The 22,923-nt window shown below is 40.8% G+C and overlaps 1 protein-coding gene across 1 annotated transcript in view; it reads left to right on the plus strand.

The window, feature by feature from the left end:
- nptxra (neuronal pentraxin receptor a) overlaps positions 1-17,586 on the plus strand; it is a 29,534-nt gene extending 11,948 nt beyond the window's left edge. The window contains exons 4-5 of the mRNA XM_072443794.1: positions 7,357-7,536; positions 17,347-17,586. Of these exons, the coding sequence (XP_072299895.1) occupies positions 7,357-7,536; positions 17,347-17,571 (405 nt within the window). The 3' untranslated portion in view covers positions 17,572-17,586. The remainder of the gene's footprint in view (positions 1-7,356; positions 7,537-17,346) is intronic.
- The last annotated feature ends 5,337 nt before the right edge of the window (positions 17,587-22,923 follow it).

Genomic DNA, 22,923 nt, shown 5'->3' on the forward strand with positions numbered 1-22,923 from the left:
TTTGTCCATAAACTACTCGGGTCATTACAATTTCTTCCAGAATGTTTTATAGCAACAGATGAGCAGCACTACCACCTCTGCATTCTTCATGTCTCATATTCACACAGAACATTATTGATTGGAAGGAGAGAACATTTCCAAGTTCCTGAGAGTTTTTTAATTTCTAATCTGATATCGCTCCTGGATAAGACTCAATCCCTGATGGATTCTCCAGCAATGATCAAAGCAGAGTGTTGCTGATGCCGCAGAACTTCCAAAAAATTCTAATCAGCTCTGCTCTGTGTCCAAGAGTTTGTGCTCTTGATTGCTCTGTCCCTCTCCTGGTGAAGTGGTCCCTGCCCCATGTGGACGGTCCCTCATCTGCCTGAAGAGTGGCTCCAGTTCGCCTCAGTCGGTCCCTCATCTGCCTGAAGAGTGGGTCCAGCTCGCCTCCGACGGTGCCTCATCTGCCTGAGGAGTGGGTCCAGTTCGCCTCCGACGGTCCCTCATCTGCCTGAAGAGTGGGTCCAGTTCGCCTCCGACGGTCCCTCTTCTGCCTGAAGAGTGGGTCCAGCTCGACTCAGACGGTCCCTCATCTGCCTGAAGAGTGGGTCCAGTTCGCCTCAGTCGGTCCCTCATCTGCCTGAAGAGTGGGTCCAGCTCCAGTCTCCTCGTGTCCGTCTGTCCGTCTGTGAGAGTCGGATCTCTCCTTCACTGGAACTCCTCCAGGTTTCTACGCTTTTTTCCCAAAGAGGTTTTTTTTGTAGTTTTTCCTGGCCGAGAAGGAGAGTCTAAGGACAGAGGACCCTGGGACATCGTCCCTCGCCACCACAGACATTGTCTGACTCCATCGCCACCACAGACATTGTTGATTCATTTCTCCCTGTGGCCCTCAGAGGCAACTGTTGTTGTGATTTTGGGCCTTACAAAAATAAATTGATTTGATTTGATGATTTGATACATTGGGATGTTAAATTAGCATAATGAGACGTAGAACTCATCAGGCTGAACAGTTCATTCTAGTGGCACTGGCTCCTCGACTGCAGCGGTGGAGGGCAATCCAGGGACGACATTATGACTGCATTATCGAAATAGAGTCCATGGGGGAATGTTGTGTCCTGTGAAGTATAACATAGAGCTGCAAGACTGATCACAATCAAATGGAAATGAATTCTCTGTAATTTATGTGTTACGTTGGCTGTGCAATTAATCTCATTTTAATTGTGATTATAATTGCTGCCATTATCAATAACCAAAACTACAACAATATATAAAAAAAAAATATTAAACAAAATCTGTCTTGTCTAATCTCCAGTGACATATAAACATGACTGACATGTGACTGTCTTCTAACTGCTGCCAAACAGCCCCATATTCAAGCCTGATAAGCTAAGATGAGATAAGCTAAGATAAGATATTCCTTTAACACAGGTAGTGTGATCAGATTTTGTTGCACACTTCAAATATGAGGCTCAAAGTGTATTTTCATTGTTATTTATTTTTACCTGTAACAAAGACAAACATTTGTCCTTGTCATGCTCTTTGTTTGCTCCAGGAACCAGTTCTATATTTTAACCATAGCCCAAAATAATAATAAAATAACAAAATATAATATACATCAACACATTTTGACGGACATGTGTGTTTGTTCTCTTAGAACGTTTTTAGATTAAGCAAAAGTGTCATTTTTAACTCTCCTGGTGATCCCCTTTGTTTCGATTAGCATATTAGCATACTAATGTTAGCATAGCACAAAGTTACAATAAATCAACAACCAGGCTTCAACCTCATAATCTTACAGACAATTTTGGCCTAAACTGTCCCACTGTTGCCTTATCAATGTATCAATGCCTAATGTGGAAAATGTAACAGCTATTGTAATAGATGTGTAATTGTAATGTAACAGCTATTGTAATAGATGTGTAATTGTAATGTAACAGCTATTGTAATAGATGTGTAATTGTGATGTAACAGCTCTTGTAATAGATGTGTAATTGTGATGTAACAGCTCTTGTAATAGATGTGTAATTGTAATGTAACAGCTCTTGTAATGTAAGAGCTCTTGTAATAGATGTATAATTGTAATGTAACAGCTATTGTAATAGATGTGTAATTGTCATGTAACAGCTATTGTAATAGATGTGTAATTGTGATGTAACAGCTCTTGTAATAGATGTGTAATTGTAATGTAACAGATATTGTAATAGATGTGTAATTGTAATGTAATAGATGTGTAATTGTAATGTAAGAGCTATTGTAATAGATGTGTAATTGTAATGTAACAGCTCTTGTAATAGATGTGTAATTGTAATGTAACAGCTCTTGTAATAGATGTGTAATTGTAATGTAACAGCTCTTGTAATAGATGTGTTATTGTAATGTAACAGCTCTTGTAATAGATGTGTAATTGTAATGTAACAGCTCTTGTAATAGATGTGTAATTGTCATGTAACAGCTATTGTAATGTAAGAGCTATTGTAATAGATGTGTAATTGTAATGTAAGAACTATTGTAATAGATGTGTAATTGTAATGTAACAGCTATTGTAATGTAAGAGCTATTGTAATAGATGTGTACTTGTAATGTAACAGCTCTTGTAATAGATGTGTAATTGTAATGTAATAGCTATTGTAATGTAAGAGCTATTGTAATAGATGTGTAATTGTAATGTAACAGCTATTGTAATAGATGTGTAATTGTAATGTAAGAGCTATTGTAATAGATGTGTAATTGTAATGTAACAGCTCTTGTAATGTAAGAGCTATTGTAATAGATGTATAATTGTAATGTAACAGCTATTGTAATAGATGTGTAATTGTAATGTAACAGCTATTGTAATAGATGTGTAATTGTAATGTAACAGCTATTGTAATAGATGTGTAATTTTAATGTAACAGCTCTGGTAATAGATGTGTAATTGCAATGTAACAGCTCTTGTAATAGATGTGTAATTGTAATGTAACAGCTCTTGTAATAGATGTGTAATTGTAATGTAACAGCTATTGTAATAGATGTGTAATTGTAATGTAAGAGCTATTGTATTAGATGTATAATTGTAATGTAACAGCTATTGTAATAGATGTGTAACTGTAATGTAACAGCTATTGTAATAGATGTATAATTGTAATGTAACAGCTATTGTAATGTAAGAGCTATTGTAGTAGATGTGTAATTGTAATGTAAGAGCTATTGTAATGTAAGAGCTATTGTAATAGATGTGTAATTGTAATGTAACAGCTCTTGTAATAGATGTGTAATTGTAATGTAACAGCTCTTGTAATAGATGTGTAATTGTAATGTAACAGCTCGTGTAATAGATGTGTAATTGTAATGTAACAGCTATTGTAATGTAAGAGCTATTGTAATAGATGTGTAATTGTAATGTAACAGCTCTTGTAATGTAAGAGCTATTGTAATATATGTGTAATTGTAATGTAACAGCTATTGTAATAGATGTATAATTGTAATGTAAGAGCTATTGTAATAGATGTGTAATTGTAATGTAATAGCTCTTGTAATAGATGTGTAATTGTAATGTAACAGCTATTGCAATAGATGTGTAATTGTAATGTAATAGCTATTGTAATGTAAGAGCTCTTGTAATAGATGTGTAATTGTAATGTAACAGCTATTGTAATAGATGTGTAATTGTAATGTAAGAGCTATTGTAATAGATGTGTAATTGTAATGTAACAGCTCTTGTAATGTAAGAGCTATTGTAATAGATGTATAATTGTAATGTAACAGCTATTGTAATAGATGTATAATTGTAATGTAACAGCTATTGTAATAGATGTATAATTGTAATGTAACAGCTATTGTAATAGATGTGTAATTGTAATGTAACAGCTATTGTAATAGATGTGTAATTGTAATGTAATAGATGTGTAATTGTAATGTAAGAGCTATTGTAATAGATGTGTAATTGTAATGTAACAGCTCTTGTAATAGATGTGTAATTGTAATGTAACAGCTCTTTTAATAGATGTGTAATTGTAATGTAACAGCTCTTGTAATAGATGTGTAATTGTAATGTAACAGCTATTGTAATAGATGTGTAATTGTAATGTAACAGCTATTGTAATAGATGTATAATTGTAATGTAACAGCTATTGTAATAGATGTGTAATTGTAATGTAACAGCTATTGTAATAGATGTGCTATTGTAATAGATGTGCTATTGTAATGCAATAGATGTGTAATTGTAATGTAACAGCTATTGTAATAGATGTGTAATTGTAATGTAACAGCTATTGTAATAGATGTGTAATTGTAATGTAACAGCTCTTGTAATAGATGTGTAATTGTAATGTAACAGCTCTTGTAATAGATGTGTAATTGTAATGTAACAGCTCTTGTAATGTAAGAGCTATTGTAATAGATGTGTAATTGTAATGTAATAGCTCTTGTAATAGATGTGTAATTGTAATGTAACAGCTATTGCAATAGATGTGTAATTGTAATGTAATAGATGTGTAATTGTAATGTAACAGCTCTTGTAATAGATGTGTAATTGTAATGTAATAGCTATTGTAATGTAAGAGCTCTTGTAATAGATGTGTAATTGTAATGTAAGAGCTATTGTAATAGATGTGTAATTGTAATGTAACAGCTCTTGTAATGTAAGAGCTATTGTAATAGATGTATAATTGTAATGTAACAGCTATTGTAATAGATGTATAATTGTAATGTAACAGCTATTGTAATAGATGTATAATTGTAATGTAACAGCTATTGTAATAGATGTGTAATTGTAATGTAACAGCTATTGTAATAGATGTGTAATTGTAATGTAATAGATGTGTAATTGTAATGTAAGAGCTATTGTAATAGATGTGTAATTGTAATGTAACAGCTCTTGTAATAGATGTGTAATTGTAATGTAACAGCTCTTTTAATAGATGTGTAATTGTAATGTAACAGCTCTTGTAATAGATGTGTAATTGTAATGTAACAGCTATTGTAATAGATGTGTAATTGTAATGTAACAGCTATTGTAATAGATGTATAATTGTAATGTAACAGCTATTGTAATAGATGTGTAATTGTAATGTAACAGCTATTGTAATAGATGTGCTATTGTAATAGATGTGCTATTGTAATGCAATAGATGTGTAATTGTAATGTAACAGCTATTGTAATAGATGTGTAATTGTAATGTAACAGCTATTGTAATAGATGTGTAATTGTAATGTAACAGCTCTTGTAATAGATGTGTAATTGTAATGTAACAGCTCTTGTAATAGATGTGTAATTGTAATGTAACAGCTCTTGTAATGTAAGAGCTATTGTAATAGATGTATAATTATAATGTAACAGCTATTGTAATAGATGTGTAATTGTAATGTAACAGCTATTGTAATGGATGTGTAATTGTGATGTAACAGCTATTGTAATAGATGTGTAATTGTAATGTAACAGCTCTTGTAATAGATGTGTAATTGTCATGTAACAGCTATTGTAATGTAAGAGCTATTGTAATAGATGTGTAATTGTAATGTAAGAGCTATTGTAATAGATGTGTAATTGTAATGTAATAGCTATTGTAATGTAAGAGCTATTGTAATAGATGTGTAATTGTAATGTAACAGCTATTGTAATAGATGTGTAATTGTAATGTAAGAGCTATTGTAATAGATGTGTAATTGTAATGTAACAGCTCTTGTAATGTAAGAGCTATTGTAATAGATGTGTAATTGTAATGTAATAGCTATTGTAATGTAACAGCTATTGTAATAGATTTATACTTGTAATGTAACAGCTATTGTAATAGATGTGTAATTGTAATGTAACAGCTATTGTAATGTAACAGCTATTGTAATAGATTTATACTTGTAATGTAACAGCTATTGTAATAGATGTGTAATTGTAATGTAACAGCTATTGTAATAGATGTGTAATTGTAATGTAACAGCTATTGTAATAGATGTGTAATTGTAATGTAACAGCTCTTGTAATAGATGTCTAATTGTAATGTAACAGCTCTTGTAATAGATGTGTAATTGTAATGTAACAGCTATTGTAATAGATGTATAATTGTAATGTAACAGCTATTGTAATAGATGTGTAATTGTAATGTAACAGCTATTGTAATAGATGTGCTATTGTAATAGATGTGCTATTGTAATGCAATAGATGTGTAATTGTAATGTAACAGCTATTGTAATAGATGTGTAATTGTAATGTAACAGCTATTGTAATAGATGTGTAATTGTAATGTAACAGCTCTTGTAATAGATGTGTAATTGTAATGTAACAGCTCTTGTAATAGATGTGTAATTGTAATGTAACAGCTCTTGTAATGTAAGAGCTATTGTAATAGATGTATAATTATAATGTAACAGCTATTGTAATAGATGTGTAATTGTAATGTAACAGCTATTGTAATGGATGTGTAATTGTGATGTAACAGCTATTGTAATAGATGTGTAATTGTAATGTAACAGCTCTTGTAATAGATGTGTAATTGTCATGTAACAGCTATTGTAATGTAAGAGCTATTGTAATAGATGTGTAATTGTAATGTAACAGCTATTGTAATAGATGTGTAATTGTAATGTAACAGCTATTGTAATAGATGTGTAATTGTAATGTAACAGCTCTTGTAATAGATGTCTAATTGTAATGTAACAGCTCTTGTAATAGATGTGTAATTGTAATGTAACAGCTCTTGTAATAGATGTGTAATTGTAATGTAACAGCTCTTGTAATGTAAGAGCTATTGTATTAGATGTGTAATTGTAATGTAACAGCTATTGTAATAGATGTATAATTGTAATGTAACAGCTATTGTAATAGATGTGTAATTGTAATGTAACAGCTATTGTAATGTAAGAGCTTTTGTAATAGATGTGTAATTGTAATGTAACAGCTATTGTAATGTAAGAGCTATTGTAGTAGATGTGTAATTGTAATGTAAGAGCTATTGTAATGTAAGAGCTATTGTAATAGATGTATAATTGTAATGTAAGAGCTATTGTAATAGATGTAGAATTGTAATGTAACAGCTATTGTAATAGATGTATAATTGTAATGTAACAGCTATTGTAATGTAAGAGCTATTGTAATAGATGTGTAATTGTAATGTAACAGCTATTGTAATGTAAGAGCTATTGTAATAGATGTGTAATTGTAATGTAACAGCTCTTGTAATGTAAGAGCTATTGTAATATATGTGTAATTGTAATGTAACAGCTCTTGTAATAGATGTGTAATTGTAATGTAACAGCTATTGTAATAGATGTATAATTGTAATGTAACAGCTATTGTAATAGATGTGTAATTGTAATGTAACAGCTCTTGTAATAGATGTGTAATTGTAATGTAAGAGCTATTGTAATAGATGTGTAATTGACATGTAATTGTTCTCGTGTGCAGGTGGTGCAGCTTCCTCTGAACATCAGCAGAGGCAGTTGGCAGCATGTGTGTGTGAGCTGGAGCCAGAGAGGAGGGAGCTGGCAGGCCTACCAAGGGGGCCGGCTGAAGGGCGAGGGGCACTCGCTGGCCACGGGGCACCACATCCGCCCTGGGGGAACGCTGGTGCTGGGACAGGAGCAGGTACGAGCTGTCAGAGGCCTCAGTATGTGAACTTCAGGTGGAGCAGCGGTGGTGATTGTAATTTGAGTGTGTCAATCATCATTTTCACATGAACATTTGACCAGTAGCTCATTGGATTGAGTTCAGTTTGAGCACTATATTATATCAGCTATAGTCAGACAGAAATGTGTGAAGTGAACCAGCTTGTGCGAGTGTGAGTGCACGTAAATGTGTGTGTGCACGTGAATGTGTGTGTGCACGTGAATGTGTGTGTGCACGTGAATGTGCACGTGAATGTGTGTGCATGTGAATGTGTGAGTGCACGTGAATGTGCGTGTGCACGTGAATGTGTGTGTGCACGTGAATGTGTGTGTGCACGTGAATGTGCAAGTGCACGTGAATGCGTGTGTGCACGTGAATGTGTGTGTGCACGTGGATGTGTGTGTGCACGTGAATGTGTGTGTGCACGTGAATGTGCGTGTGCACGTGAATGTGTGTGCATGTGAATGTGCAAGTGCACGTGAATGCGAGTGTGCACGTGAATGCGTGTGCACGTGAATGTGTGTGTGCACGTGAATGTGCGTGTGCACGTGAATGTGTGTGTGCACGTGAATGTGTGTGTGTGCACGTGAATGTGCAAGTGCACGTGAATGTGTGTGTGCACGTGAATGTGCAAGTGCACGTGAATGCGTGTGTGCACGTGAATGTGTGTGTGCACGTGAATGTGCAAGTGCACGTGAATGCGTGTGTGCACGTGAATGTGCGTGTGCACGTGGATGTGTGTGTGCACGTGAATGTGTGTGTGCACGTGAATGTGCGTGTGCACGTGAATGTGCACGTGAATGTGTGTGCATGTGAATGTGTGAGTGCACGTGAATGTGCGTGTGCATGTGAATGTGCAAGTGCACGTGAATGCGTGTGTGCACGTGAATGTGTGTGTGCACGTGAATGTGCAAGTGCACGTGAATGCGTGTGTGCACGTGAATGTGTGTGTGCACGTGAATATGCAAGTGCACGTGAATGTGTGTGTGTACGAGAATGTGTGTGTGCACGTGAATGTGTGTGTGCACGTGAATATGCAAGTGCACGTGAATGTGTGTGTGCACGTGAATGTGCAAGTGCACGTGAATGTGTGTGTGCACGTGAATGTGCAAGTGCACGTGAATGCGTGTGTGCACGTGAATGTGTGTGTGCACGTGAATGTGTGTTTGCACGTGAATGTGTGTGTGCACGTGAATGTGCAAGTGCACGTGAATGTGCAAGTGCACGATAATGCGTGTGTGCACGTGAATGTGTGTGTGCACGTGAATGTGCAAGTGCACGTGAATGCGTGTGTGCACGTGAATGTGTGTGTGCACGTGAATGTGTGTGTGCACGTGAATGTGTGTGTGCACGTGAATGTGCGTGTGCACGTGAATGTGTGTGCATGTGAATGTGCAAGTGCACGTGAATGCGTGTGTGCACGTGAATGTGTGTGTGCACGTGAATGTGCAAGTGCACGTGAATGCGTGTGTGCACGTGAATGTGTGTGTGCACGTGAATATGCAAGTGCACGTGAATGTGTGTGTGTACGAGAATGTGTGTGTGCACGTGAATGTGTGTGTGCATGTGAATGTGTGTGTGCACGTGAATGTGCGTGTGCACGTGAATGTGTGTGTGCACGTGAATGTGCAAGTGCACGTGAATGTGTGTGTGCACGTGAATGTGCGTGTGCACGTGAATGTGCAAGTGCACGTGAATGTGTGTGTGCACGTGAATGTGCGAGTGTGTGTGTGCGTGCATAAAGAGCAGTTTGATTTACTGAAATAAACTGTAGAATAGTAGAAAAAGCCTCAAGACGAAGGACGAGTTGATTCAGTGGAAGTGAATTCTATAGTATATATATATATATATATATATATATATATATATATATATATATATATATATATTGCTATGTGCTCATGTCTATTATGCACTTAGTAACCATAACTGCTAATGTATCAATCCAACTGTCATGTTTTCCTCTTATTCTTTTTAAAGCTTAGGAAATGTTATTATCTTGACAAGTTCCGTCTGCTCCATCTTCAGAACTGCCCCTGGTCCTGTTGTTCTGATGCTCTGATCTCTCCTTTAGGACTCTGTCCTGTTATTCTGACGCTCTGATCTCTCCTTTAGGACTCTGTCCTGTTGTTCTGACGCTCTGATCTCTCCTTTAGGACTCTGTCCTGTTGTTCTGATGCTCTGATCTCCCTTTAGGACTCTGGTCCTGTTGTTCTGATGCTGTGATCTCTCCTTTAGGACTCTGTCCTGTTGTTCTGACGCTGTGATCTCTCCTTTAGGACTCTGGTCCTGTTGTTCTGATGCTCTAATCTCTCCTTTAGGACTCTGTCCTGTTGTTCTGACGCTCTGATCTCTCCTTTAGGACTCTGTCCTGTTGTTCTGACGCTCTGATCTCTCCTTTAGGACTCTGGTCCTGTTGTTCTGATACTCTAATCTCTCCTTTAGGACTCTGGTCCTGTTGTTCTGATGCTCTGATCTCCCTTTAGGACTCTGTCCTGTTGTTCTGACGCTCTGATCTCTCCTTTAGGACTCTGGTCCTGTTGTTCTGATACTCTAATCTCTCCTTTAGGACTCTGGTCCTGTTGTTCTGATGCTCTGATCTCCCTTTAGGACTCTGTCCTGTTGTTCTGACGCTCTGATCTCTCCTTTAGGACTCTGGTCCTGTTGTTCTGATGCTCTAATCTCCCTTTAGGACTCTGTCTGTTGTTCTGACGCTCTGATCTCTCCTTTAGGACTCTGGTCCTGTTGTTCTGATGCTCTGATCTCCCTTTAGGACTCTGTCCTGTTGTTCTGACGCTCTGATCTCTCCTTTAGGACTCTGGTCCTGTTGTTCTGATGCTCTGATCTCTCCTTTAGGGCTCTGGTCCTGTTGTTCTGATGCTCTGATCTCTCCTTTAGGACTCTGTCCTGTTGTTCTGATGCTGTGATCTCTCCTTTAGGACTCTGTCCTGTTGTTCTGACGCTCTGATCTCTCCTTTAGGACTCTGTCCTGTTGTTCTGACGCTCTGATCTCTCCTTTAGGACTCTGGTCCTGTTGTTCTGACGCTCTGATCTCTCCTTTAGGACTCTGGTCCTGTTGTTCTGATGCTCTAATCTCTCCTTTAGGACTCTGGTCCTGTTGTTCTGATGCTCTAATCTCCCTTTAGGACTCTGGTCCTGTTGTTCTGATGCTCTAATCTCTCCTTTAGGACTCTGTCCTGTTGTTCTGACGCTCTGATCTCTCCTTTAGGACTCTGGTCCTGTTGTTCTGATGCTCTGATCTCCCTTTAGGACTCTGTCCTGTTGTTCTGATGCTCTGATCTCTCCTTTAGGACTCTGGTCCTGTTGTTCTGATGCTCTGATCTCCCTTTAGGACTCTGTCCTGTTGTTCTGATGCTCTGATCTCTCCTTTAGGACTCTGGTCCTGTTGTTCTGATGCTCTGATCTCCCTTTAGGACTCTGTCCTGTTGTTCTGATGCTCTGATCTCTCCTTTAGGACTCTGGTCCTGTTGTTCTGATGCTCTGATCTCTCCTTTAGGACTCTGGTCCTGTTGTTCTGACGCTCTGATCTCTCCTTTAGGACTCTGGTCCTGTTGTTCTGATGCTCTAATCTCCCTTTAGGACTCTGTCCTGTTGTTCTGATGCTCTGATCTCTCCTTTAGGACTCTGTCCTGTTGTTCTGATGCTCTGATCTCCCTTTAGGACTCTGTCCTGTTGTTCTGATGCTCTGATCTCTCCTTTAGGACTCTGTCCTGTTATTCTGACGCTCTGATCTCTCCTTTAGGACTCTGTCCTGTTGTTCTGACGCTCTGATCTCTCCTTTAGGACTCTGTCCTGTTGTTCTGATGCTCTGATCTCCCTTTAGGACTCTGGTCCTGTTGTTCTGATGCTGTGATCTCTCCTTTAGGACTCTGGTCCTGTTGTTCTGACGCTCTGATCTCTCCTTTAGGACTCTGGTCCTGTTGTTCTGATGCTCTGATCTCCCTTTAGGACTCTGTCCTGTTGTTCTGATGCTCTGATCTCTCCTTTAGGACTCTGGTCCTGTTGTTCTGATGCCCTAATCTCCCTTTAGGACTCTGTCCTGTTGTTCTGATGCTCTGATCTCTCCTTTAGGACTCTGTCCTGTTGTTCTGACGCTCTGATCTCTCCTTTAGGACTCTGTCCTGTTGTTCTGACGCTCTGATCTCTCCTTTAGGACTCTGTCCTGTTGTTCTGACGCTCTGATCTCTCCTTTAGGACTCTGGTCCTGTTGTTCTGACGCTCTGATCTCTCCTTTAGGACTCTGTCCTGTTGTTCTGATGCTCTGATCTCCCTTTAGGACTCTGGTCCTGTTGTTCTGATGCAGTGATCTCTCCTTTAGGACTCTGGTCCTGTTGTTCTGATGCTCTGATCTCTCCTTTAGGACTCTGGTCCTGTTGTTCTGATGCTCTAATCTCTCCTTTAGGACTCTGGTCCTGTTGTTCTGATGCTCTGATCTCCCTTTAGGACTCTGTCCTGTTGTTCTGACGCTCTGATCTCTCCTTTAGGACTCTGGTCCTGTTGTTCTGATGCTCTAATCTCTACTTTAGGACTCTGGTCCTGTTGTTCTGACGCTCTGATCTCTCCTTTAGGACTCTGGTCCTGTTGTTCTGATGCTCTGATCTCCCTTTAGGACTCTGTCCTGTTGTTCTGACGCTCTGATCTCTCCTTTAGGACTCTGGTCCTGTTGTTCTGATGCTCTGATCTCTCCTTTAGGACTCTGGTCCTGTTGTTCTGATGCTCTGATCTCTCCTTTAGGACTCTGTCCTGTTGTTCTGATGCTGTGATCTCTCCTTTAGGACTCTGTCCTGTTGTTCTGACGCTCTGATCTCTCCTTTAGGACTCTGTCCTGTTGTTCTGATGCTCTGATCTCCCTTTAGGACTATGTCCTGTTGTTCTGACGCTCTGATCTCTCCTTTAGGACTCTGGTCCTGTTGTTCTGATGCTCTAATCTCTCCTTTAGGACTCTGGTCCTGTTGTTCTGATGCTCTAATCTCCCTTTAGGACTCTGGTCCTGTTGTTCTGATGCTCTAATCTCTCCTTTAGGACTCTGTCCTGTTGTTCTGACGCTCTGATCTCTCCTTTAGGACTCTGGTCCTGTTGTTCTGACGCTCTGATCTCTCCTTTAGGACTCTGTCCTGTTGTTCTGATGCTCTGATCTCTCCTTTAGGACTCTGTCCTGTTATTCTGACGCTCTGATCTCTCCTTTAGGACTCTGGTCCTGTTGTTCTGACGCTCTGATCTCTCCTTTAGGACTCTGTCCTGTTGTTCTGATGCTCTGATCTCCCTTTAGGACTCTGGTCCTGTTGTTCTGATGCTGTGATCTCTCCTTTAGGACTCTGGTCCTGTTGTTCTGATGCTCTGATCTCTCCTTTAGGACTCTGGTCCTGTTGTTCTGATGCTCTGATCTCCCTTTAGGACTCTGGTCCTGTTGTTCTGATGCCCTAATCTCCCTTTAGGACTCTGTCCTGTTGTTCTGATGCTCTGATCTCTCCTTTAGGACTCTGTCCTGTTATTCTGACGCTCTGATCTCTCCTTTAGGACTCTGTCCTGTTGTTCTGACGCTCTGATCTCTCCTTTAGGACTCTGTCCTGTTGTTCTGATGCTCTGATCTCCCTTTAGGACTCTGGTCCTGTTGTTCTGATGCTGTGATCTCTCCTTTAGGACTCTGTCCTGTTGTTCTGACGCTGTGATCTCTCCTTTAGGACTCTGGTCCTGTTGTTCTGATGCTCTAATCTCTCCTTTAGGACTCTGTCCTGTTGTTCTGACGCTCTGATCTCTCCTTTAGGACTCTGTCCTGTTGTTCTGACGCTCTGATCTCTCCTTTAGGACTCTGGTCCTGTTGTTCTGATGCTCTGATCTCTCCTTTAGGACTCTGGTCCTGTTGTTCTGATACTCTAATCTCTCCTTTAGGACTCTGGTCCTGTTGTTCTGATGCTCTGATCTCCCTTTAGGACTCTGTCCTGTTGTTCTGACGCTCTGATCTCTCCTTTAGGACTCTGGTCCTGTTGTTCTGATGCTCTAATCTCCCTTTAGGACTCTGTCCTGTTGTTCTGACGCTCTGATCTCTCCTTTAGGACTCTGGTCCTGTTGTTCTGATGCTCTGATCTCCCTTTAGGACTCTGTCCTGTTGTTCTGACGCTCTGATCTCTCCTTTAGGACTCTGGTCCTGTTGTTCTGATGCTCTGATCTCTCCTTTAGGGCTCTGGTCCTGTTGTTCTGATGCTCTGATCTCTCCTTTAGGACTCTGTCCTGTTGTTCTGATGCTGTGATCTCTCCTTTAGGACTCTGTCCTGTTGTTCTGACGCTCTGATCTCTCCTTTAGGACTCTGTCCTGTTGTTCTGACGCTCTGATCTCTCCTTTAGGACTCTGGTCCTGTTGTTCTGACGCTCTGATCTCTCCTTTAGGACTCTGGTCCTGTTGTTCTGATGCTCTAATCTCTCCTTTAGGACTCTGGTCCTGTTGTTCTGATGCTCTAATCTCCCTTTAGGACTCTGGTCCTGTTGTTCTGATGCTCTAATCTCTCCTTTAGGACTCTGTCCTGTTGTTCTGACGCTCTGATCTCTCCTTTAGGACTCTGGTCCTGTTGTTCTGATGCTCTGATCTCCCTTTAGGACTCTGTCCTGTTGTTCTGATGCTCTGATCTCTCCTTTAGGACTCTGGTCCTGTTGTTCTGATGCTCTGATCTCCCTTTAGGACTCTGTCCTGTTGTTCTGATGCTCTGATCTCTCCTTTAGGACTCTGGTCCTGTTGTTCTGATGCTCTGATCTCCCTTTAGGACTCTGTCCTGTTGTTCTGATGCTCTGATCTCTCCTTTAGGACTCTGGTCCTGTTGTTCTGATGCTCTGATCTCTCCTTTAGGACTCTGGTCCTGTTGTTCTGACGCTCTGATCTCTCCTTTAGGACTCTGGTCCTGTTGTTCTGATGCTCTAATCTCCCTTTAGGACTCTGTCCTGTTGTTCTGATGCTCTGATCTCTCCTTTAGGACTCTGTCCTGTTGTTCTGATGCTCTGATCTCCCTTTAGGACTCTGTCCTGTTGTTCTGATGCTCTGATCTCTCCTTTAGGACTCTGTCCTGTTATTCTGACGCTCTGATCTCTCCTTTAGGACTCTGTCCTGTTGTTCTGACGCTCTGATCTCTCCTTTAGGACTCTGTCCTGTTGTTCTGATGCTCTGATCTCCCTTTAGGACTCTGGTCCTGTTGTTCTGATGCTGTGATCTCTCCTTTAGGACTCTGGTCCTGTTGTTCTGACGCTCTGATCTCTCCTTTAGGACTCTGGTCCTGTTGTTCTGATGCTCTGATCTCCCTTTAGGACTCTGTCCTGTTGTTCTGATGCTCTGATCTCTCCTTTAGGACTCTGGTCCTGTTGTTCTGATGCCCTAATCTCCCTTTAGGACTCTGTCCTGTTGTTCTGATGCTCTGATCTCTCCTTTAGGACTCTGTCCTGTTGTTCTGACGCTCTGATCTCTCCTTTAGGACTCTGTCCTGTTGTTCTGACGCTCTGATCTCTCCTTTAGGACTCTGTCCTGTTGTTCTGACGCTCTGATCTCTCCTTTAGGACTCTGGTCCTGTTGTTCTGACGCTCTGATCTCTCCTTTAGGACTCTGTCCTGTTGTTCTGATGCTCTGATCTCCCTTTAGGACTCTGGTCCTGTTGTTCTGATGCAGTGATCTCTCCTTTAGGACTCTGGTCCTGTTGTTCTGATGCTCTGATCTCTCCTTTAGGACTCTGGTCCTGTTGTTCTGATGCTCTAATCTCTCCTTTAGGACTCTGGTCCTGTTGTTCTGATGCTCTGATCTCCCTTTAGGACTCTGTCCTGTTGTTCTGACGCTCTGATCTCTCCTTTAGGACTCTGGTCCTGTTGTTCTGATGCTCTAATCTCTACTTTAGGACTCTGGTCCTGTTGTTCTGACGCTCTGATCTCTCCTTTAGGACTCTGGTCCTGTTGTTCTGATGCTCTGATCTCCCTTTAGGACTCTGTCCTGTTGTTCTGACGCTCTGATCTCTCCTTTAGGACTCTGGTCCTGTTGTTCTGATGCTCTGATCTCTCCTTTAGGACTCTGGTCCTGTTGTTCTGATGCTCTGATCTCTCCTTTAGGACTCTGTCCTGTTGTTCTGATGCTGTGATCTCTCCTTTAGGACTCTGTCCTGTTGTTCTGACGCTCTGATCTCTCCTTTAGGACTTTGTCCTGTTGTTCTGATGCTCTGATCTCCCTTTAGGACTATGTCCTTTTGTTCTGACGCTCTGATCTCTCCTTTAGGACTCTGGTCCTGTTGTTCTGATGCTCTAATCTCTCCTTTAGGACTCTGGTCCTGTTGTTCTGATGCTCTAATCTCCCTTTAGGACTCTGGTCCTGTTGTTCTGATGCTCTAATCTCTCCTTTAGGACTCTGTCCTGTTGTTCTGACGCTCTGATTTCTCCTTTAGGACTCTGGTCCTGTTGTTCTGACGCTCTGATCTCTCCTTTAGGACTCTGTCCTGTTGTTCTGATGCTCTGATCTCTCCTTTAGGACTCTGTCCTGTTATTCTGACGCTCTGATCTCTCCTTTAGGACTCTGGTCCTGTTGTTCTGACGCTCTGATCTCTCCTTTAGGACTCTGTCCTGTTGTTCTGATGCTCTGATCTCCCTTTAGGACTCTGGTCCTGTTGTTCTGATGCTGTGATCTCTCCTTTAGGACTCTGGTCCTGTTGTTCTGATGCTCTGATCTCTCCTTTAGGACTCTGGTCCTGTTGTTCTGATGCTCTGATCTCCCTTTAGGACTCTGGTCCTGTTGTTCTGATGCCCTAATCTCCCTTTAGGACTCTGTCCTGTTGTTCTGATGCTCTGATCTCTCCTTTAGGACTCTGTCCTGTTGTTCTGACGCTCTGATCTCTCCTTTAGGACTCTGGTCCTGTTGTTCTGATGCTCTGATCTCTCCTTTAGGACTCTGTCCTGTTGTTCTGATGCTCTGATCTCTTCTTTAGGACTCTGTCCTGTTGTTCTGACGCTCCGATCTCTCCTTTAGGACTCTGTCCTGTTGTTCTGATGCTCTGATCTCCCTTTAGGACTCTGGTCCTGTTGTTCTGATGCTGTGATCTCTCCTTTAGGACTCTGGTCCTGTTGTTCTGATGCTCTAATCTCTCCTTTAGGACTCTGTCCTGTTGTTCTGACGCTCTGATCTCTCCTTTAGGACTCTGGTCCTGTTGTTCTGACGCTCTGATCTCTCCTTTAGGACTCTGTCCTGTTGTTCTGATTCTCTGATCTCTCCTTTAGGACTCTGTCCTGTTATTCTGACGCTCTGATCTCTCCTTTAGGACTCTGTCCTGTTGTTCTGACGCTCTGATCTCTCCTTTAGGACTCTGTCCTGTTGTTCTGATGCTCTGATCTCCCTTTAGGACTCTGGTCCTGTTGTTCTGATGCTGTGATCTCTCCTTTAGGACTCTGGTCCTGTTGTTCTGATGCTCTGATCTCTCCTTTAGGACTCTGGTCCTGTTGTTCTGATGCTCTGATCTCCCTTTAGGACTCTGGTCCTGTTGTTCTGATGCCCTAATCTCCCTTTAGGACTCTGTCCTGTTGTTCTGATGCTCTGATCTCTCCTTTAGGACTCTGGTCCTGTTGTTCTGATGCTGTGATCTCTCCTTTAGGACTCTGTCCTGTTGTTCTGACGCTCTGATCTCTCCTTTAGGACTCTGGTCCTGTTGTTCTGACGCTCTGATCTCTCCTTTAGGACTCTGTCCTGTTGTTCTGACGCTCTGATCTCTCCTGTAGGACTCTGGTCCTGTTGTTCTGACGCTCTGATCTCTCCTGTAGGACGCTGTTGGAGGACGCTTTGACTCCACCCAGGCCCTGGTTGGAGAGTTGTCTCAGGTGGGCATGTGGGACCGGGTGTTGTCTCCTAACCAAGTGTCCAGCTTGTCGCGCTGCGGCAGAATGACCCAGGGCGGAGTGGCTGTGTGGACTGAGAGTCAAATCCAAGTGCACGGAGGAGCCACCAAGGCCCCGGGCGAGCCGTGCAGTAAACACAGCTCCCAGTGATGGAGCCGGCACAGACAGTGAGAGACGGCGCCGGAGACAAACTGTCACGAGCTGGTGACTCATGAAGGACTGACACATGCAAATGAATATCACAGACACAATAAAGTATCAAGAAAAGGTTTAGCTGGTGTTCAGAAGTGTTCAGAAAGCCCCACAAATGTCTATGGTTAAGTTTCAATAACGTATGTTGACTACAGATATGTTAGAAGGATTTGTATGTAATAGGTTGCGTTCACTTGTTTAAAAAAGAAGGAAGCAAGGAATTCTGACCAAATTGGTGCTAATAACAAATTCTTGCACCATATTTATTATTAGCTTTTGCTTTTGCCACCGGGCCTATTATCCACGTACTGGGACACTTTTGAACTTCTTCTCTGTCAGCACAAACGAACATACGTGAAATGATATCCATTTTTACTATTAAGTCAAAAGAAAGTGCTGGAGTGTTGTGTCGTCCAATGAAAGGACTTAAAGCCACAACATTAACTCTAACATTAATAACATTATGTATTTACAGCGTCTCTGGTCCTTCAAACATTTGTGGGTTTTCTGTTTGTGAGAGAAATATCCAGTCTCATGTCGGCACATTTCAAGTGGTGGAAGAAATACTTGATTTGTTGTTTACGTTTAAGTGCAAGATTCAGGAGCAAAAAAATACTATAAAGTTTTAAAGTACTTACAATGTACAAAGTATTTCACACGGATTTTGAGGACTGTTAAAGCATTAAATGTGGTGATTTCGATAAATAATGGTGCTAATATTTGGTCAACAAAAGCAATTCAAATCCATTTCTAAATTGAACTAGTGAGTTTTGAAGTATATAATATATATATATATATATATATATATATATATATATATATATATATATATAATGTTTGTTGCCATTAGGAGGCAGGATGCCACCATGAATGTGCCTCTACTTTTCAGTCCAGTTTAAACATTTGATGGAGTATAAAGTACAACAGACGTTCTCAAATGTGGTGAAGTAAAACATTTCCACTGTAGAATGACTGAAGTAAAGTACAGATGCAAAAAAACGCCAATTCCTTCCATCAAGACAGGGGGAAAGCAACCTATTATAATTCTATCTGGCAGAGACTCGCTGATGTAAATTTATTGAAATATAATATCTTGCCAAATGCTCTCACCAACTGGGAGAGCGCTCTGTTTCCGTGGGTTGCCAGCAGAATGCTTCCCTCAAACAGATGTAGTGCTATAAATAAGGGCTGCGACGGTGCATTTACGGCCATAAAGAGTCACAGAAGGACAAATCCAAATCTCACGCCATCATTTCCCTGCTGCATGAGATTTTAAAGCCTGAGTCTTGTGTCTTATCACTTGGATGTAGTCACTAAATACACCTCGAACACGTCTGTTTCCTCAGAACAGAACGCTACACTTGGAGTCAGAAAGCACACAGAGTCTGTTCTGTGTTACATAAAAAGTCTGTGCCTTCAAGCAACCATTTTACACAATTTTCTAACTTTAAGACAAAAAAGCATAAGCACCAGTTGCGTTATTCTGCAAATAATTCACATAATACAAAGGAAACAGCATGGTAACTTAAAGTATAGAGCGAATAACCAGGAAACACGGCTCCTAATGGAAACAATGCTGCCAAACGCATTTATCTGTGGTTATCTTGCTATAACTGACCTATTACCATGCTATTACTATGCTAATACCATGCTATTACTAATACCATGCTATTACCATGCTATTACTAATACCATGCTATTACCATGCTATTACCATACTATTACCACGCTATTACCATGCTAATACCATGCTATTGCCATGCTATTACCATGCTAATACCATGCTATTACCATGCTATTACTGTGATATTGAGTAAAAAGTGACAAATCATTCCCCTTCTCTGGTTTCATGCTGTATATTTGTATGTTTTGAATGCAATAAGACTCATTTACGTGACTGTAGCGTTGAAAACATTACAGAATCACTCGTCATACATTCCGTGCATGTCGAGGTGACATAATGTCTGCGATATAACCTGCTTTTGGTGTTAAATATAGCGTTATTAATTTTTCCAGCTCCCCAGAGTATGAAGAAAGTGCCTGTCGGGGTTTTCCACACGTTAGATTGGAACTAATTAAGCTGAGTGTTCTATTACAAGTGAATATGTTCAGATATTTATGATTTAGGGACTTTTCTGGTGCAAAATCAGGTCAGATAATGGGGAAGGTCCCGTCCGGGGGCCATTTTGTCGTCTGATACGCTTTTGTCAGACGTTTTTTGTTGGTTATTATGTTGTATTTTTATGATCAATATTGAAATAATAAGTGGAATAAAGCCTGAGCTAGTTGTCTGCTAAGTTACATTTCATTGTGTTGGTGAATTATTTTATTCTGTTTGAAGAATCGTCCACGTTCTGTTTAGTGTCGTTTTGTCTTGTGAGAAATATCTTTTCAATAAAGCACAGATTTGTTTTGAATGTAATGATTTTGAATCTTAGAGTTTCTTTCTCTGAGTCGAGGCAGAAAACAAAACGACGGCTTCGACACGAAAATGTGTTTCAAATATGAACAGGAATAACTTCATTTTCAGGATCATGTATTCTCCAGAAGGTCGACTCCCAAAGGTCCAACCAAGTCTCACCTGAGACTTCAGATCGTCCCAGTCCCATGGATGAGGTCAGTGTGAACTCTTACAGCTTTAAAGTATGATTATTATTATTATTATTATTATTATTATTATAAAGTGTATAAAGCTGATTCTAATCCAACACAAACACTTGAACTAAAGAGCGGTCCGCGTACGACAGTATGAGAACCACTGGCTAAGAGTTCTTCAGGTCAAAACACAATTTTGGGTTAGAAATTGTGTTTAAAAGGATGATCGTGCAAACCTCACAGACACTGACACTGACACTGACAGTGACACTGACACAGACACTGACACAGACACAGACACAGACACTGACACTGACACTGACACTAACACTAACACTGACACTGACACAGACACTGACACACAGACACTGACACACAGACACTGACACACAGACACTGACACACAGACACTGACACACAGACACTGACACTGACACAGACACTGACACTGACACTAACACTGACACACAGACACTGACACTGACACAGACACTGACACTAACACTAACACTGACACAGACACAGACACTGACACACAGACACTGACACACAGACACTGACACACAGACACTGACACACAGACACTGACACACAGACACTGACACTGACACTGACACAGACACTGACACTGACACTAACACTGACACACAGACACTGACACACAGACACTGACACACAGACACTGACACACAGACACTGACACTGACACAGACACTGACACTGACACTAACACTGACACACAGACACTGACACTGACACAGACACTGACACTGACACTGACACTAACACTGACACAGACACTGACACAGACACTGACACACAGACACTGACACACAGACACTGACACAGACACTGACACACAGACACTGACACTGACACAGACACAGACACAGACACTGACACTGACACTAACACTGACACACAGACACAGACACAGACACTGACACTAACACTGACACTGACACACTGACACACTAACACTAACACTGACACAGACACAGCCTGAATAAACAAGCTGACAATAAAATGTCCCACATTCATGATTCTCACCTTGCATCATACTTCAACACTGTATTCACCTCCCTCTCATCTCCACCTCCCCCTCACCTCTCCTTCTCATCCTCTGGTATGTCTCCTTCTCATCCTCTGGTGCTTGTACACAGGAGGGAGCTGTGTCTCTGAAGAACATCACGGTGAATCATATATAAGTAGCTGTGCGGCACAAGCTGCAGCACGTGCGCTTTCTGTCAGATTTGCTGAATGTAATCCCTGATCTTCACCCTAAACAGTGCAGTCATACAATAACTCATCTTCTGTTTTGTTTTCGGCCGATGAAGACGAGGAACCTCCGGAGAAGAAGCTGCTGGTTCCTTATGCATCCTTCCCTTGTTCCTGAGGGTGTTCTGGTGTCAGGAAACAAACAAACACAAATTAAAGACAGAAACAGCTATTATTGCTATTTGTGCCTGTTTATGAAGCACAACTAAGAGCATAAGAGAGAACAATAAAAGCATTAGTGTCGTCCTGGTAGCGCAGTGACATTTGTTTGGTTATTAGTGGTTCAAGAAAGGATTCTATTCATCATTAAACAGAAGAAAGTAATAGCGAGTATTTGGATTTCAAGCAACACACTTTCTTTTCCCGGGTTCTGCCTCCGGCACAAACCAATAACGAGGCTAAAAAGAAAGATGCTAAAAACTGAGTTCAGCGTTTGTTCTAAAATCTTCCGACGCCTCAGTGTGATAAATGTATTTAACCGTTTATACGGATGTTCCACGCGTCTTTATGGAGGTTTCGCGCTGTTGCCAAAGAAATGATGGCGGATTTAGTCAATAACAGTTGCTTTTAGGCGTCCCATCCCGTGTTCTACAGAAACAGGGCCAGTCACAGTGAGTCAATTGGCTTCGGGTTAAAATTGCTGTGTTGCTGTTACAAAATGTGCTGGTCACAGCTAGTTTCGTTCCACTTTTAGCACATATTTGACACTTTTCAGGGAGAGAAAGAGGCTGCGTGTGAGGGTGTTAAATCATGACAGGCATGCACCATCATTAATGTACATCACGAGTATTAGACCATTAAATATGACACGCTGCAGTCCATACCTCTGCCACAGTTACGTCACATTCCCTGTCGGATTAACGATCCAGATCTAATCCATAGCGTCCCGATAAACAGTAATCTCAGAGTAATCCATGCAAGAGATGGATCAACAGAAACCCAGGTTTCATCTGTCGCTGTCATGACAACATAAAGTGCACTACAAGGCCTTGGTGAATTATGATGTGATGTACAGATGGACAGATGCTCCGGTCATTACATGATTGTTGTTTCTGTTCAGAAGCTCCAGAGGTCAAAGTGCAGGGCCACGAGAAGAGTGAAAAACCACACGGCTTTTTGTGAAAACATTTGTTTGTTTTGACCTGTTTTGGATCAACTGACAAGAGTTAATGTTCATCAAGCCATGTGTTAATGTATATCAAGCCATGTGTTAATGTATATCAAGCCATGTGTTGATGTACATCAAGCAATGTGTTAATGTACATCAAGCAATGTGTTAATGTATATGTGTTAATGTACATCAAGCCATGTGTTAATGTACATCAAGCCATGTGTTAATGTATATCAAGCCATGTGTTAATGTACATCAAGCCATGTGTTAATGTATATCAAGCCATGTGTTAATGTATATCAAGCCATGTGTTAATGTACATCAAG

This window comes from Eucyclogobius newberryi, unplaced genomic scaffold (assembly GCF_026437365.1).
Source record: "Eucyclogobius newberryi isolate DKJ021-1_F unplaced genomic scaffold, fEucNew1.0.hap1 SCAF_13, whole genome shotgun sequence".
Lineage (NCBI taxonomy): Eukaryota > Metazoa > Chordata > Actinopteri > Gobiiformes > Gobiidae > Eucyclogobius > Eucyclogobius newberryi.